The 18659-nt window shown below is 40.5% G+C and overlaps 2 protein-coding genes across 4 annotated transcripts in view; one reads left to right on the top strand and one right to left on the bottom strand.

Annotated features, from left to right (window-relative positions):
- The window catches only part of LOC107228051 (zinc finger protein with KRAB and SCAN domains 8-like), a 490765-nt gene that overhangs the window by 254156 nt on the left and 217950 nt on the right, over nt 1–18659 (bottom strand). The window lies entirely within an intron of this gene.
- LOC124293713 lies at nt 1008–2383 on the top strand. The gene is made up of 3 exons (XM_046735791.1): nt 1008–1197; nt 1289–1411; nt 1482–2383. The coding sequence occupies exons 1-3, from the start codon at nt 1042–1044 to the stop codon at nt 2073–2075; spliced, it is 873 nt and encodes a 290-aa protein (XP_046591747.1). The 5' UTR covers nt 1008–1041; the 3' UTR covers nt 2076–2383.

Here is an 18659-nt window from a genome sequence, read left to right as displayed (position 1 = left end):
TGTGCAATTCGACGTACGCACAGCTTTCCTGCATGGAGACCTAGACGAAGAAATACGGATGGAGATTCCAGTGGGACTTCACGGCATCAAGGAAGAAAAACGTCAAGAAAACGCAGTGTGTCTGTTCCGAAAATCGCTATACAGGCTGAAACAAGCACCGCGTTGCTGGAACCTAAAATTCGCGAACTTTTTGAGACGTTTTAACTTGGAGGAGACAGACGCGGACAAGTGCGTATTTTTCGGTGTTTATGAGGGGCGCGAAGTGTATCTCGCGTTGTTTGTTGATGACGGGATTGTCGCGTCAAAATCGTTGGAAACAATCAAGAAAATAATCGGAGCTCTGCGGGAAGCGTTCGAGATAACGCTCGGGGACTGTAGCTCATTTGTTGGGATGCAAATTTGTCGCGATCGAACAAACAAAACTATGTTTATACATCAATCGGCATATGCGCGAAAAGTCATTGAACGGTTCGGGATGAGCCAGGCAAAAGGGGTATCCGTGCCGGCGGATCCACACTCGGTGCTATATCCAGTCGAAGACGAAAGCGAAAAACAAGCTGTACCTTATCGCGAGGCGATCGGGTCCTTAATGTTCGTCGCAGTAGCGACGCCTCCAGATCTCGCGTACTCGGTCAACGCTGCCAGTAAATTTTTAAATAATCATAACAAGAGCCACTGGGCAGCAGTGAAACGCATAATTTCATACTTAACCCCGCTGCACACGGCGCTTGTTTTGCTGATAGATCGTATGCGGGGTACTAGGATGGCTGCTCTGCTGGGAGCGCTGCTAGAAAGTGGCGCCTCTGATGGCTCTGAAGCGTGGTCGCGTGCTGGATTTCGGTGATAGAACGTGTGCTATTTTTCGTGATGGTTTTCTTGCGCGTTTTCATTGTTCTCACTTTTTTCGACTGAGATCCACATTAAAAAATGGCGCAAAGGTGGTCCGCGGAGCAAATAACAGTTTTAATTGACGCATACAAAGAGGAGCCGTGTTTGTATGCAACCAATACGCCGAACTATCATAATAAAAACCTTCGAACCATGGCTCTTAATCGAGTGAACAACGCAGTATTGAGGTTAAGGCCAGCGTCGACGACAAAAGAGTGCTCAAATAAATTCCATAATTTGCGAAATCAATTCAATATCGAGCACTCAAAGGTTAAATCCTCTTTAAAAAGCGGGACTGGCACCGATGACGTAAGTATTCTTTACTATTCAACTAAAAAATCTAAACTAACCTTAAATAAAAAATATAACCAATAATAAACATTTATGTAAACATTTCCAGATTTATAAACCGAGCCTGTGGTACTACGAAAAACTTTTGTTCCTCGATTCCTACGTGATCCCGCGTAGAAACAGGACTTCTCTTGATAGTCAGGTTTCGCTGTCCGATATGCCGCTGAGTCAGGTAATGCTAAAAATGATAAAACATGAAAAAAACCTTTGTGAATGCAAAACTCATGCCTTTTTGTTTGTAGGGTACAGCAACACACATGATGGAAGAGAACTCCGAAGACGGAGCTTGTTACGAGAACGATGAGTACGTGGAAGATGTTTTTATCACAGAGCTTGCCGGGATGATTCGAGCGCAGGAGAATCTCTGTGGATCTTCTTCGACAATACAAGTGTCGCATACGAATAGTACTTTGCTGCAGATCCATAAACATTCATCACCATCTCCACATAGGAGTCGCTCATCATCCCTTTCATCAGTAACGGCCAAGCACCTGCAAGAAAATACATTTCCACGTCCTCATAGTTCCTCGCAATCCAGCTCTTCGACGTCTGGAGTAGGCTCTTCGGCAAAACGTAAAAGAAAGAATCCGCGATTGGACGACAGTGACGAATTTTCCACCGTCATAAAAAATTTAACAGATTCAATAAATGCGCCTATCACCATCAACACGCCTCCGACAAATTCAACTCCGGACTGCGTAGATGGATTTTTAACATTCATGGGGAGCTTACTGCGACAGTTTCGAGATGAACAATTGAAGCTGGAGGTAATGAATGAAGTTACCCAATTAATTATCAATGCCAAAACTACCGACTACCAAGGATCAAAAAATTAAAAAAAATACCTCAGCTCTTGAAGCCTTAAGCAATGTACGTAAATCGATGTTAAAAATTGAGAGAAAAAGAAACTAAAAATCCGAATTTATACCTGTACGTGATTGATCTTGATGTATAAAAAAAAAACAACAAAAAATATGAATTTTATTCTGGTTGATGTGTAGCACTACGAATATAAGCCACTGTATTTTGCTATGAATATCGATGTATCGTGTCTCTACCTCTGTAGAAAAGCAAAATACTATTTTTAAAAACCTGATAAAAAAACGACGAACGAGAAATTTTTATTTTCCACGTGTTCCTTTTCAAAATTCAAAAGTCGAAAAAAACACCCTATCGTTCCTCTATCTCTGTGAGAAAGTGAAACATTTTTTGACGAAAACAATAATCAAGAGAAAATTTTATTTTTTCCGTTTAAGTCAAATTTTCAGAATCTGTAGAATCGAAAAAAACACCCTATCGTGCCTTTATCTCCGTAGAAAAGCAAAAAAAACTTTTAAGAAGCCTGAAGGGAATGATAAATGAGAAATTTCCATTTTTCATGTGTTCCTTAAATTTTCAAATTTCAAAAATCGACAAACAAACCAGAAAAAAATGATGAACGAAGGAAATTCTTGTTTTCCACGTTTTCCTTAAATTTTCAAAATTCAAAAATCGAAAAACAACAATCATGACAATTTCTTCGTTGTAAAATCTTGTTCGATCGAGGGGGAATAAATTCGGGTTAGAAAGTGAAAGAAAAAGAGTACACCAACCTGTTTCGACATCACCGACAACCAAAAAATCTTGATTTTCATTTTCTTTTATAAAAATTCCATTCCATAAGTCTCCTGTTTGTTTTTTCATTTCGTTATTTATGTTTAATATTTCACGTCATTCTTTATGTATAATTGTAAGCATTAAAAATTACTCCAATTGCTAAAATTAAGGTCAACGCGAAGCGGCGAGATCGATGAAGGAACAAAAATTAACTACAGTTCACAGTTCTCAGGAACTATGGATTTTTCTCGGTCGAACTTTTCTCTCTGACACCAGCTTCGATAATTGTTGAGAAAAAGTCGTAAAAAAATATAATCGTTCCCTTCGTCGCTTGCACTTCGGACGACACTCTGGCCATTCACACTCTCCGGAATTTCTCGAAATTTCCCAGAAGTCCTCGGCGAATATCCAAAAACTCGAGAATCTGTGTAATTTTGGAGGGATTCTTTTTTCAATTGTCGATGCTGCTTAGTCAAAGAGATATTTTCAAAAGTCTTTCGTACACAAACAAAATTCGAATAATATAAAACCAGTAATGGTATTTATTTATTTCTGTATAAACATAGTACAAATACTGTCAAATACAAATACAAGTCGCGGCCACAGTGCTATTAAATAAATCAATAAATGAATAAATACTATGAACTTGCTCGTAGAGCAACGACTAATAGTTACCTCGTTCAATAGCGGTATATTGAAATGGCACTATGCCTGTAGTATTAAAGTATTCACAAAATTTATCTCGTATCTCTAGAGCTTCATTACTGCTTCGGTTATTTCTCAGATATTGGGATCTGACATGGAGGCGTGGCCTAATTCAATATGGAGCATACCGGGGTGCAGTCGCCTGTCAAAACCGTGTAGTAGTAGGCTTACCGTGTAAATATAATATAAGTTATAAATATGAATGGCCGGCAATGGTAGTTATAACTATTCAGGATATTTGTCAATGGTCTGGTTCAACTCCTAGTCATCGAAACTTTCGAGAGGGTGAACGCTTAGTGGCTGCGAAACATTTACTAAATTGCGGTATCGTAAAAGAGGATAGTGACGTTTTCGAGATATCGGCGTCGTGTATTCAAACGTCAAATGTGCGTGGATCTCCTCATGAAATACACGGAATTTTGGGGAAAAATGGAGAAGTTAAGTCAATTACGTGTTCGTGTAAAGCTGGACTTGGCGAAAAATGTAAACATATTATGGCTGCACTACTGTTCTGTTCCAGGTACGTTCATAACCTCAAATTGTGCTCAAAAACAAAGCTTCCTTCGAAATTACCCTGTTGTGTTTTTTTTTCTAGAAATGAAATTTCAGTACTTTCTTGCACTGATATTAAATGTCAGTGGAAGCAAAAGTATAAAGACACGCTACAGAATTACGTGGCTCGCTCTTTGGAGGAACACGAATGTCTGAAATCCACGAACAACAATAATCCCCTGAGCGAAGATGTAGAAATGGCAATAAAATCGATACTGTTGCAAAATTTGCCATATTCTGCGGTAAAATGTAGTCTTCTTGTTGAAAATGCAATGAACACACTTTCATGTGAGCATTTATTTTACAGTCAATCCTCAAAGCGTTCTTCCATGCTTTTAGTTGCTCCACTTTTTCCATTTTACCGAAAAAATTTTTCTGGTATACCCAACGTGCATTTTTTTGAGGGAACTTATGAAATGTCAATTCACGGTTTTTTTGGAAAGAACTTCCACAACCATGTACGGAACATGCAATTCTTCTTTTAGATGGTTTGCGAGACGTAAACACACCTTCTTCGTTCATTATTTCTTTAATTTATCAAAACCTCCTATGTTAAACATTACGTTGCGACGAGCGATACACCCCGGTTTTAGTTTTGAAATGTACCACCAGATGTCTCATTGATTTTGTCAGTTCCCAATAGGGAGGCATTCTGCCCTTCGGATAATTGTACTGCATTACAATTACTATCAACGCGGGTTGAGATTCTGTAATTATGCGGCACGTACCATTGACTGGAATCATTGTTAGATTTATTGAGTAAATAATTATGTAAAAGCACACACGCGTAAGTTATTGTCTCTACTTTTTGAACGGAGCGAGATATCGTAGAAAGTAAAACTCGCCATCTGTTTGCCAGTATGCCAAAAGCGTTTTCAACAGTTCTGCGAGCACGGCTCAATCTGTAGTTGAATATTCTTTTGTCAAGCGTCAAGTTTCTATCCGGATACGGCTTTAACAAATTAGGTTTCAAGGCAAATGCGTCGTCACCGACAATCACGTACGGTAATTTGTAACAAAAGCCTGGAATTTCACATGGAGCAGGTAAGTTCAACGTTCCATCGTTGATCTTAGTCCATAATGGGCTCTCACGCAAAACAGCAGAATCGTGCATACGTCCATTTCTTCCGACGTCAACGAACAAAAATCTGTATTCAGCATCGACAAGACCCAGAAGCACAATGCTGTCTTTTTCCTTATAATTACGGCAAATCGATCCGTCACTTCGAGGGGGACGAAAATTGATGTGTTTCCCATCCAGCGCACCGATGCAATGAGGAAAATTCCATAAAGTATCGAATTTGTGAGCGATAACCTGCCATTCCTCCGGCGATGATGGGAAATTCCATACTTTTGAGTCGACTACTTCTACTATTGCTCTTAAAGTTTCGTCAATCACTTTTGAAATTGTGTTCGCGGCTATGCGAGTGGAGTAGCTCAAATCTTGAAACGTATTGCCCGTTGCTAAATATCGGAGAGTCACAATGAGTCTGTCCCTCGGTGATATAGCTTGACGCATAACGGTATCCTGTTTTTTTATGGCCGGAGTCAGAAGTGTCAACAACTCATTCCAGTCATCTTCCATCATTCGAGTATAATTGGTGAAACTGGCTGGATCTTCAGGGCTAAACAAAAATTTAGTATAAATATGCATTGAAAAGTCAAGTATAAAATTGAAAATCCAAAAAAGTAATAATAAATAAAATGAAAATCATATGGTTACATACCCGAGCTCACGAAATACCATATTTAGAACATTCTGTCCTCTATCACGCCGTAACAGCCACTCGCGACTCCACAATTTACGTTTTCGTTGTTTCAGTAGATATCTACGTTTAAAAGCAGTTACTACAGCTGACACGATAATTGCTTTCCTACGTCGAATTATTTCAGCCGCAATAGTTTGTTGCACTCGAGCGTCCATAGTACTGTTGAGGTTAGAAATGCTGGGACTACGTATTCGCCTATACTTTCTCTCTAGGCTCCCTGCACGCCAGCACGCCTAGCGACAAGCATCGTGTGAAGCCAACCCAACGAGGGCGCCATCGTTGCACCCAGCGCCACAGCCAACTTGGAACCCAGCGGCAAAATTTAGCAAGCAATCTAGCAGCAAAACAAGCGTCGTGTGCGGGGGGCTTAACTTACTTACGCTGATAAATATTTCGGCATTTCTTACAGTTCAGAAGTGGGATAAAGAACTTGTTTTTATCTTTTGTGGTGTGCGTGTAATAGTGTGACAACTACTGTGAGGACGGTGTGAAGTGTACGAGTGATCGTGAATGTGTTAAACTATTATACGATGGGTCGCTCGGACGGCAGATCTCGTAGATCTCGATCGAGATCTAATTGTCGTAAGACAACCTCTCGATATACACCGCCTCCGCGATCGAGTCGTAGACGACGCGAAGAAAAGGAGAGATCATCGGAGATTCGCCGCGAGCGCTCTCGGGGACGATCTCGCAGCAGACATTATCGGCGGCGTACACCGATCGATCTATGCACACCTAGTGACGATCGTTCTTCGGACTGGCAGGGAGCCTTTCAAAAGTTAATCGAGACAGTGACAATCGTCGCGGAGAAGCACGGACCGCGAAAGACAACGGAGGGCAAGCGGTCAATTCCATTGTTTGACCCTAGACAGAAGAGTCAGACGATCGAAGTGTGGATCCAGAAGGTGGAGGAGTTGAAAAAGATCCACGAATGGGATGACATCGCCGTTAATAGCTTCGCGCTGCAGAATCTACGAGGTGTGGCGAAGACGTGGTACGACGGATTGACAACCGTCGACTTCAGTTGGACCGAGTGGAAGGAGAAGTTACTCGAGGCATTCACCGACCACACATCGCTACCCGATAAGCTTGCTGTAATGTTGGCACGGACGAAGACAAAGAACGAGAGTATGATGCGATACTTTTTCGAAAAAGCAGCCCTTGTAAGAGCATGTGGGATCGAAGGAAAAGACGCTGCAGATTATATTGCGCAAGGAACCTTCGATCAGTCCTTGAAAAACGCAATCAAGCAAAACGATTTCCAAACACCCGAGGCACTACGTATCTTTTTGAGCAAAACAGATACTTCAACGGAAAAGCGTGTCGACACATGTGCTGGCAGAAAGGACAACGACCGTGGACGGCAAGACTCGGGCGGCCATAACAAGTGGAAGCCCAAGTGGGTCCCGCGAAACGACGAAAGGGAAAAGCGAGGGCCAAGTGGATCATCAGGGGGCCCTTCGAACAAGCTGGCAACTATGCGGTGCTTTCGCTGTAACGAGGTGGGACACATGTCACGGCAGTGTCCGAAGGTGAAAGAGGAAACAGTGAAAAATGTGCGGAGTATCGGTGTTGAACAAAAGAGTGGGGATATGCGGCTGTATGACGCGATTCTCGACGGTACACTTTTACGAGCGTACATCGATGGCGGGAGCGAATGTGTCACTCTGAAGAAACGCGAAACGGACAAGATGCAGCTACACCTGCAACCAACGGACGTGGTCCTCCGAGGGTACGGTGGAGAGGAGGTTCGCCCGTATGGCACTACCAAGGCGAACATGAGGATTGACCTGGCAGAGGGGCAAGTGGACGTACTTGTCGTCCCAGACGAGATCCAAGGGGTACCGCTCATCGTGGGACAACCCTTTTTGGGGTTACCTGGTGTCACCACGGTCCAGAGAGATGGCAGCTTGCGGCTGTTCGACGTGTCGCTGGCTACATTGCCGGAAATGGAGCAGTTGCCACCTCGAAAGGTGACTCTGAGGGCAGCGGAGGAGACTATCATTCCCCCGCGTCATGGAGCAGACATTAAGGTAGCGGTGCAAAATAATTATTCTGGTGATTTATACATAGAGCTGAGTGTACGAGTCGAAGAGGGCAGAGAATACCGCATCCCAAGATGCCTTATTAGTACTAAGTCGGGAACATTGCCAGTTATTAATTTGTCGGATCAATCGTTGAAAATTCACAAAGAAATAATTATCGCTAGGGCAGAGTTAGCAAGACCAGAGTCGCTTGCCGAAAGTAAATTTCGAGTTGTTTGTAAAATTAAAAGTGCAGGGAAAGAAGGTCTTCCAAGAGATCAAGTTAAAGTCGACCCTAGTGTATCAGAGGATACAAAGAAAAGCCTATTCGAATTACTTGACTCGTACCGCGACTGCTTTGCACTGAACATTTCGGAATTAGGGGCCACTCAAGCCGCGGAAATTCAAATAGAATTGAAGAGCGATTCAGTTGTAACTTGTCGACCTTATCGACTCTCTTATTCAGAGTGGGAAAAGTTTAGTAAGATTATAGACGAGTTAAAGGAGAATAATATCGTGCGAGATTCGAATTCTCCGTTTTCAAGTCCCATTTTACTAGAACGCAAGAAGAACGGGGACATTAGGATGTGTGTCGATTACCGCGCGTTAAATGCAATTACGAAGAAAGATAGATACCCACTACCGCTGATCGAAGATCAGTTAAACAGTCTGCAGGGCAGCGCCTGTTTCACGAATTTATTTGGCCTCGGGGTATTATCATATACCATTTGCAGAGAAATCAATAGAGAAAACATCTTTTGTAACACCGGACGGGCAGTATAAATTTCTTCGAATGCCTTTTGGGTTGGCAAATGCGCCCGCAGTCTTTCAACGTTTGATAAACAGAGTAGTAAACCCGCTCAAGGGTCAGATTTCTGTCCTAGCGTATATGGACGACATTCTTATCCATCTAAAGACGTCACATCGGGTTTGCATGCACTGGAGTTAGTATTGCAGGCATTACGAGAGGCACAACTAAAACTAAATATGGGTAAATGCACATTCCTCGAAACAAAGGTCGACTACCTCGGGTACGAAGTGACCCAGCAAGGGATACGGCCGGGTAGTCATAAAATCGACGCCGTAAAAAATTTTCAAGTGCCTTCGAACGTGCATCGTGTGAGACAGTTCATCGGCCTTGCGAGCTATTTCCGAAAATTTATTCGAGACTTCGCCGTTATTGCTTGACCCCTTACTACGTTGACAAAGAAGACTGTAGCTTGGTGTTGGGGTGATGAGCAACAGCGTGCCTTCGATATGTTAAAACAAAAACTGATTTCGAGGCCTATCCTAGTGATATATAAGCAGAGTGCAGAGATCGAATTACACACGGACGCGAGTCAGCTAGGGTTGGGCGGTGTCTTGTTGCAACAACAAATCGAGAATGATTTAAAGCCAATTGCTTACTTTAGCCGACAGACCACTAAAGAGGAACAAAAATATCATTCGTATGAACTCGAAACGCTCGTGGTCGTAAACAGTCTGCAGAGATTTCGTGTTTATTTATTAGGAGTCCGGTTTAAAATCGTAAGCGACTGTAGTGCGTTGCGCGCGACTTTTGTTAAACGGGATCTATTACCACGCGTGGCGCGGTGGTGGATCCAATTGCAGGAATTCGACTGTTCCATTGAATATAGGGCTGGAAGGAAAATGCCATATGTCGACGCATTCAGCCGCAACCAAGACAGGACCGATGATAAATGGAAAGAGATAGAGGACGTAGGGTTATTATATACCGAACTCGGAGATTGGTTGTTAATTGCGTTGATGCAAGATCCGCGATTAAGATACGTGCACGGAGTGTTAAACAGAGAAGCGAAAGGTGCTTAGGAAAAACAAATCAAATCTGATTACGCGCTCAAAGAGAACCGGGTGTTCAGAAAAACGCCGGACGGCCTCAAGTGGGCTGTGCCGAAAGCAGCGAGACAAAAGATTGTGAGACTTTGCCACGCCGAAATGGGTCATTTCGGGGTGACAAAGACGCTTGAGAAATTGCAGGCGGACTATTGGTTTGGTTAGATGCGGCGTTATGTGAGACGTTACGTCGCCACATGTTTGGAGTGCCTTTATAACAAAGAACCGGCCGGAAAGCGGCCAGGTTATTTGAACCCGATAGAAAAAGTCTCTATGCCTATGCACACGGTACACATAGACCACTTGGGACCGTTCGTAGAATACAACCAATAATTCATATTTACTCGTAGTGGTAGAATCATTCACGAAATTTGTATTTGCGAGAGCGGTTAAGAACACCAAGACAATGTTTATTGAACGACTGTTAACCAGCATTGGTGAAACATTCGGGTTTCCGCAACGTATTATTAGTGATCGAGGAAGTGCGTTCACTAGTAAAAAATTTAAAGAATTTTGTAAGGAAAGAGGTATCAAACACATAGCAACCGCAGTAGCCACTCCAAAGGCGAACGGCCAGTTCGAGCGATATAACAGGACGATCCTTAGCACGTTAGCGGCTAGCTCGAGTGAAGAAAAGAGATGGGATCAGGATTTGCCGCGAGTACTCTGGGGTTTAAATAACACGGTCAATAAGGCAACGGGAAAATTCCCTTCGGAATTATTGCTGGGTTTTAGACCTCGCAATGCGGTCGAGTCACAAATCCTTAATAGCATAGGAGAACCTCGGTACGATGACAACCGAGAAGAAACTCGAGAGGCAGCCGGTAAAGTTATGCGGCGGAATCAAAGCGAGCAAGAGGCAAGGTTCAATAAAAAGAGAGCTGCTCCCAGAAAATTTTATTGCGGAGACATTGTTGTAGCCAGACGTATTGTCTGTACGAACGATGGTGCGAGTAAAAAGTTGTTGCCAAAGTACGCTGGGCCGTATCAAATCACTAGGGTAATAGACCGTGATAGGTACGTCATCGAGGACGTCAAGGGTGCTCAGCGCACGCAGAAGCCGTACTGTGGCGTGGTTCCGGGCGAAAAACTAAAGCTTTGGAATACAGGAGTCAGTGACACCGAGTCGGATGATAGCGAGGAAGAGCTTCAGGTCCCAGGCCCTGCTGAGACGCGCAACGTGGAAGGTGAGCCCTTGCAGCCCGTCCAGGTTTCGTCCTCAGGGGATGATAAATTATCGACCGGTCACGGATCCGGAATGACTGGGTGACCGGGAGGTGATCGGCATTATACGAGCTAATGCGCGATCATTGGAGATAGTTGAACGGTCACGGATCCGGAAGGACGGGGTGAAGGGGTGACGATTGGCATTATATGTGTTAATGCGCGATCGTTGGAGGAAGTTGGACGGTCATGGATCCGGAATGACGGGGTGACCGGGTGACGATTGGCATTATATGTGTTGATGCGCAGTCGTCGGGGACGATCGGATGGTCACGGATCCGGAATGACGAGGTGATCAAATGATCGAATCGTTGGATCAATATGATCGTTGCATGAGTCGTTTAATGAGCATTAAGCGATTAATTGGGCCCAGCTTGGATTATGCACACAAACTGCACGTGAAATAAAACATGCTAAGTGGTGAAAAAGGGGGGTAACGCTGCAAGCTATTCAATGTTGTTTTATGTCTTCAGACGAGCGCAGAGTAACCCGAAGCATGGCCACGCGGGGGGGCATGAACATCCACACGGTCTCCCACGGGTGCGGGTCAACCGAGTGCAACATCGTAAGACCCGAGATACTACCTTCGCGAGGACGCGAGTACGTCAGGATGGACGACTGAACGCAACGAACGCAACAGTTTCTCTCGATGCTCGTGTTGACGAAAGGGGCCCACTTGAGACCAACGTCTCGCTTTCGGCGACGGTCACCCGAGCTGCTCATCTGAGGCGATAAGTGGCTAGGACAAAAGGGCTAGTGAGCCCCACGAATCGCTAAGGGATCGACGCTTCGACCAGCGAGGCGACGATCACTTCTCGATAGAGTTCCAAACGAACAGCATCGTCATCTTGAGCTCATTATTACTTGTTGCTTACGACTCTACGTAATTTTGCACTGATTATCAAATATAACTTACTTACGCTGATAAATATTTCGGCATTTCTTACAGTTTATATATTTTTTATTATTTTTATGTTTTTGTATTAATTTAAAATAAAAAATTATTATCAATATTAATGTTAATATTAATCTTTTTATCATTAATATCAATTTTCTAAAGTAAAAATTCAAAAATTTGAACTTCTACTTTTGCGCACCTCACAAGCGCCACTCACGGCTGTCTTCAATAGTACAAGTTTTCACGTAGTCTCGGTTTTCCTGTCTACAAACTGCATAACCTATTTTTATCCACTTCAGTTTGAATTTATATCGTGACGTCTACTTCTTGGAACATTCTGCTTATTAATATGATTTAATTTATTTATATTGTGATAATTTAATTGAAGCTGATAAAAGTTGACTCAAAACAAAAAATAAATGAGGTAAATGAGTCGTTAATTAACAATGGAGTAAGAAAAAAAACACGGGCTTGACCGCAATCAGCATCGACTCAACATGCTCAGTATTTACCCTTATTAAATGATATTTTTCAATACAATTTATTCTGACGAAAATCGAAATCGATAATTGATTTTTTGTTTTATTAATCACGCTGACAAAAACCGAATAGGACATGATTTTGAATCACCATGTCATCATCCTGCGAAAAGTAAATTGAAATGCTCCAGTTTGACAATTGATGAGATTTTACAAAGTCGAACACTTTTTTATAATCAGAAAACTAAAGTTGCGCAAGATATGTTTTTAACCAGGCTTATGGGTCCAAATAAGCCAACTCAAATCAACTATGCAGCTACTTCAAATAAATCCAAGCCTCGATTATTTAGCAATCATTTTTATTTATATAAAAAAAATAAACGTGTGATAAGCGTTTGCAAAAAACTCTTTCAAGCAGTTTTCTCTGTAAGTGCAAAAAGAATGACAACTGTCGGTAAAACAATTTTTCGTGGCAAAGTACCAAAAAAGAATAGAGGTGGAGATCCAAAATCTCCTAAAAATTTGAGAAAACGGGAAAATGTTGCTAAATTAATTAGATTATTGCCAGCAACAGAAAGTCATTACTCAAGAAACAAATCAAAACGAATTTATTTATCATGTAGATTAAACATAACAAAACTTTGGATGATGTACAATAACACAACTGAAAATGAAAGTTTAAAAGTCAAAGAATCCACGTTTCGTGATGTGTTTTTAAAAAGATTCAATATTGGATTTTCCTCTCCAGCATCAGATGCGTGTAATACGTGCACTGTGGTGCTGTCAGGAGGTTAGTTACTGTATGACGCCAGAGAATATGGTTTACAAGTTGTTTATTGCCAGAAAAATCGGGTTACACAGTTCAGATAGCGTAGTAGAAAATGCGGGAGGCAGGGAAAATTAATGATCCATCGTCGGTGTTTTATGTTTTGTTATTCCTTTTAAATAGTTTTACAATTTGTTCATTAAATTATTTGTTAATTATAATTCAAAAATTATAACTCATTGTTTCTAATTCAGTATTTTATATAGTCAATTGTTCTAATTTTCAATAGTTAATTTTTCATAGTGGTTTTATAAAATATGTTATTATTTCCAGAAATAAATAATTTGTTGAAAAATTTTTGTTTGTTTTGGATAAGAAAATATTTTTCGATGATTATTTTAATCAAGTAATCCAGAAACATCTTTAATTATTTTAGATAAAGAAAAAAATTTTTTTTAAATCACCCGAAATAAAAAGATACATTCTTTAATAACTTTTGATCAAAAGGGTATATTTTTTGTCACTTTAAATCAAAAGGGTACTTTATTTCATCACCTCGGATCAAAAGGGTGCTTTTTTTCTATGACTTTAGATCACAGGGGTATCTTTTTATAAACTCGGATCAAAAGGGCACTTTTTCTAATTTTAAATATTAAGGGGGTATTCTAGTGTAGAAATTTGAAAAAATCGATTTTTTTTTTTATATTTTCAAAGCTTTACCTTTCAAGAATGTGTCCTTAAAAGGACAAGTCAAAATTTCAATTATTTTCAGAAATATAGCTATTTTAGTGACACGTCTTCAATACTGGCTCGGCTGGAACGAATCGAACAAAAGGCGTTGGGGATAATCTGACCACCTGCGGTCTCCTTCGGTTGCAGATACCTATACATTCATACTTTTGTATTGTACCCTTTTATTCTAGTCGTATTATAATATATATGTGTATATAATTCAAGGTTACCCGATTGATCTTTGAACGTTTTATACACTTAGTGTTTATCAACAGCCAGTTTCCAACAGTTGAATTTTAACCTTCCAGCAACGTAGATGCACGTGCTCTGAGTAAAAGAGAAATATTTTAATTGAGTGAATATTTTATTTTAGTGAATTTTCGAAATTTAATTTAGTTAAAATGGATCGAAAACACGCCAAAAGTAGTACTTCTCGTGCTGACCGATCAAAGAAACGGCGATTCCAGGGCAATAGATTTACTGTAGAAGAAGATACTAGTTTTACAAGTGCATCAGCAACTAAATTAAGCAAATCTAATGATGAAGAAGTGATCATTTCCAATAATTATGGATATTGTATTTTGGAGTTTTTCTTGGTTTTCACAGCTATTTCATCATTAGTTTTGTGTGCTACGTGCAAGAATGAAATAAAATTTTCTCGGACAGCTCATCGTGGACTGGGATTTAAAATTGCAGTACAATGCAGTTGTGAAAGTCCGCAATATATAGCATCTTCTCCATTTGTAAATAAATCATTTGAAATAAATAGAAAAATGGTTTTCGCTATGAGACTTTTGGGAGTTGGAAGGGAAGGAATCAATATCTTCTGCAGTATGATGGATATTTGTCAAGGAATATCCATCGGCACATACTACAGTTGTCTTGAAAACGTGTATACAGCTGCATCTATAGTTTATAACTTGATTATTTCCAAAGCTGTTGAGGAAGAGAAAAATTTAATTTCAGCTTCTGATCCGAATGCTGATTCAACTAATTTCACGGTTTCTGGAGATGGGACCTGGAAGAAAAGAGGTTTCAGTTCTCTATTTGGGGTTACCACACTCGTTGCTAAAAACTCCAAAAAAGTTGTAGATACAGTTGTCAAATCTAGCTTTTGTCAACGCTGTAATGTCTGGAAAAATAAAAAACATTCCGATATTGAAGCGTACAATGATTGGTATGAAGACCATGAAGAATCTTGTACGATAAATCATAAAGGAAGTGCAGGTAAAATGGAAGTTGACGCTATTATCGAGATGTTTGGTGGATCAGTTCAAAAACACCAAGTAAAATATGTCAAATATATTGGGGATGGTGATACTAAGACTTTCAAGGGTATATTCGACATAGATCCCTATGATGGTGACCCAATTGTTGAAAAAAAAGAATGCGTGGGACATATACAGAAAAGAATGGGTACAAGATTGCGGAAAGCAAAAAATGAAAATAAAAGCAAAGGAATTGGCGGAAAAGGTCCAGGGAAATTAACCGATAAGATGATAAATAAATTGTCTTTATATTATGGATTAGCGATTCGCCGGCATCCGGATTCTATAGAGGACATGAAAAATGCAATTTGGGCAACCTTCCATCATAATAGTTCTACAAATGATAATCCACAACATTTATATTGCCCACCTGGTGCAGAAAGCTGGTGTAAATAGCAAAAAGCTGCACATGAAGGTACATCTGAAGAGTTTGACCACGAAAACCCGCCTCTGTCTGACAAAGTATTAGAAATTATAAAGCCGATCTACGAGAGTTTATCGTCAGAGGATTTACTGGTTCGGTGCTTAGGTTCTGAGACCCAGAATAACAATGAGTCCCTGAACTCATTAATTTGGACTTTTGCGCCAAAACATATACATGCCGGCTTGCGTGTAGTAGAAATTGCAACTTTTATTGCAGTTTCCATATTTAATGAAGGCTTCATTCCTATTTTGAAAATGATGTCTCTGATGAGGATAGACATTGGTTCAGAAGCCCATGCGTTCGCCACCAAACGAGATAATGCCCGGATTAATCGTTCAGAAATCCGAACTTCTAACGCCTCCAAGGAAGCCCGAACTGCTCGTTTAGAAGAAAGGAATGCAGAAAATGATTTGTTTGAACTAGAGGAAGGTCCCATGTATGGAGCAGGAATCGCGGATTAAAGAAATGTAAGTATAAAATGTCATTTAATGGTTAACATCGGGCGTAATTTTACTCGAAACTTTAAACGCGTTTTTCTCAAAACTACATTTTTCAAAACGGTTGACATGATTTCTCAAGTTCTATTGAACCGATTTACTTGAAATTTGGTGAGAATCTTCTCAATACATGTCTCTATCGCACGAACTATTATTATGACGAAATAATAATTTTTACTATTTTTTAAAAATTCAGAAACGTCCAAAAAAGTAAAAAAAAACGTATTATTTTATCGGACAGCCGTAATTTGGCAAAAAAAAAATTTTTTCGACTTTTTTTTAGTTAGTACGATAGCTGCATTTATGTAGATTAATAATCTTTTTTTTTTTTTCTGATTTTGAAAATGCTTGCAATCGTGACAACATTGGCGCGCCATTTTTTTTGTACCCCCCACTTCAACAACTCATAGCACTTTCAATTTTGTATTTTTTGACTTGTTTTTTTTTTTGTAATCGTGAAATAGTAATAAACGCCTGATAAAAAAATGGATGGTAAAAATATTTTTTGTTTTTTGTTTATAGCACTTCAAAAAACACCTCAAATTCATGCCTCTACACTAGAATACCCCCTTAATTACACTAAGAGTTAAAAAGATTTTTTGGTAAAAATTAACTCACGGCTTCTATTACCACAAGCACTATGCACGTGAATCAAAAAAAAAATAACAAAAAAAATTATAGCTTAGAGTAGACAGTTTTTTACTTGTATTGAAATAAAAACTAAATAAAAAAGATACCCTTTTGAAATTCAGCTCCTCATTTACATGTATTGCCTGGCCAGAAAATTACGTTTTAATACACCTAAACGCCAAGCTTCATCGTTTATAATAAACTCTCCTTCAGGCTCAGGTGCTGCCACTTAACCGATTAACGTCCGAAATGACACTTTTCGTATAGTCATGTTTGACCGATTGCCAACAACGCTAGGATAATAAGATTTTGATAAAAATTGGTACCCGACTATTTTCAAGGGTGCACTTTTAGAAGAAGTTGAGCACGTACTTGTTTATCGTTATAGTGGCTAACAACGTCAGCGATGTAATTTTGGATGCGCGGAATTTTGCGTCTTCTATTGGCGATATTCCGCAATAATAAAATATCTTCTACGTCATCGGAATTCTGTGACGAGTTTAACTCCTCGATTATTCGTACTTCATGAAATGGCTCTGCCATACTTGTTTTGCTCGAACCGCTCTGACCCCTGCTGTCTTGGCAGATTTTTGTTCATAGACCAATCAAAATTTAGTATCTCAACCGTCACTCGAACATGCGGTCACTACACTCAACCTGCTCGGTTTCCACTCGAACACAAAACTCGCTCCTGGAGTGCTCTGTGAGCATTCATTCGAAAACGTCACAAGTTCTCGGGCTTGTCAAGCTCTTGGCGTTCAATTCAATCTCCAATATTGACACGGGTTGCAATAAGTTTTACATAAAAGGAGCGAATAGAGACGATAATGATGTTTTTACAATACTCACGGGAAGCTATGAACTTGAGGATATTAAAAATTCTCTGTAGAAGACTCTACCTAAAGATATTGCGATCAGTCTAAAGGCTAATATCAATAAGCTGCATAGCAAAATTAGGTGTAACTAAATGGTGGACTTTAGACCACGGGATTCCATCGGGCGATTGTTTGGTTTCAAGCCGAATCTTTTCGGGGGTGGCATGAATCATAAATCCAAATTACCCGTGGCTATACGCATAATAAATGCCTTACGCATTGAGTGCAATATAACAACGAGCGCGAGTAGCACAGCAAGGCGGGTTCTACTTACAGATTCCTGTTACCGACACTTACCGACATTATCCCCAGACTCAACCTTTTTCCGCGATGACGTCACAGTCTGCCGTACCGACTAGAGGTCAAAACCATGCAACCTTACCGACAGTTGTATCGGTCAACGGTAGATATCGCACTGCTTTACCAACAATTCTTATCGGTCGAAGGTCAAAATCGTGCTGTTTTACCGACAATCTTACCGAACAAAGGTCAAAGTCTTTATTTAGTGCTCGTCTGCCAACGGTAGAGGGTGCAACAGGGACGAGAACTTTTTTACCGTCCCGCATTCTTTTCCCACGATAGGACTGCTGATGTGTAACATCAACCGCTTCAAATTCTTTTCCCACGGTAGGACTGCTGATGTGTAACGTCAACCACCCCACATGCTTTTCCCACGGTAGGACTGCTGATGTGTAACATTGAACACCCCACATTCCTTTTCCACGTTATCAACCACGCGACATTCCAAAATTAATGGTTTTGAGAATTGTTTTTCACTTACTCGGATGCCGGTTTGATATCAACCACGTGACATTCTTTTTGGCTTGTAACTGCCATGTGAATTCAACGATGAATTTTTGAACGGGTTCAGTCAAGACCAGAGTGCAAGGTCGACCGATAGCCGCGGTACATTCGGAGCCATGGATCTGCGGTATTGGGTTACTATCGCTCTAAGAATGCTAAAAGGTGCGCGCGAATACACAAACATACGTATTTGATATCAACCACTTGACATTCTTTAACCCCCACCAAATTTCAAATTATGTGGTGGGGAAACGTTATATGAGTCGAAAGTGAAAACTTCATCGCCAGTCTAAAGCTGTTCTTCTTGCAAATGAGAAGTGCTC

This window comes from Neodiprion lecontei, chromosome 3, assembly GCF_021901455.1.
Source record: "Neodiprion lecontei isolate iyNeoLeco1 chromosome 3, iyNeoLeco1.1, whole genome shotgun sequence".
NCBI classification, from domain to species: domain Eukaryota; kingdom Metazoa; phylum Arthropoda; class Insecta; order Hymenoptera; family Diprionidae; genus Neodiprion; species Neodiprion lecontei.
Note: the sequence above shows the minus strand (reverse complement) of the source record. Positions and strands in the feature narration are given on the sequence as shown.

What these genes read in the sequence shown, in the direction of transcription:
- LOC124293713 (XM_046735791.1), top strand. Translation starts at nt 1,042, where the DNA reads ATGGCTCTTAATCGAGTGAACAACGCAGTATTGAGGTTAAGGCCAGCG. An exon ending in GCGGGACTGGCACCGATGAC is followed by an intron (nt 1,198 to 1,288) that starts GTAAGTATTCTT and finishes AAACATTTCCAG; the next exon opens with ATTTATAAACCGAGCCTGTG. An exon ending in CCGATATGCCGCTGAGTCAG is followed by an intron (nt 1,412 to 1,481) that starts GTAATGCTAAAA and finishes TTTTGTTTGTAG; the next exon opens with GGTACAGCAACACACATGAT.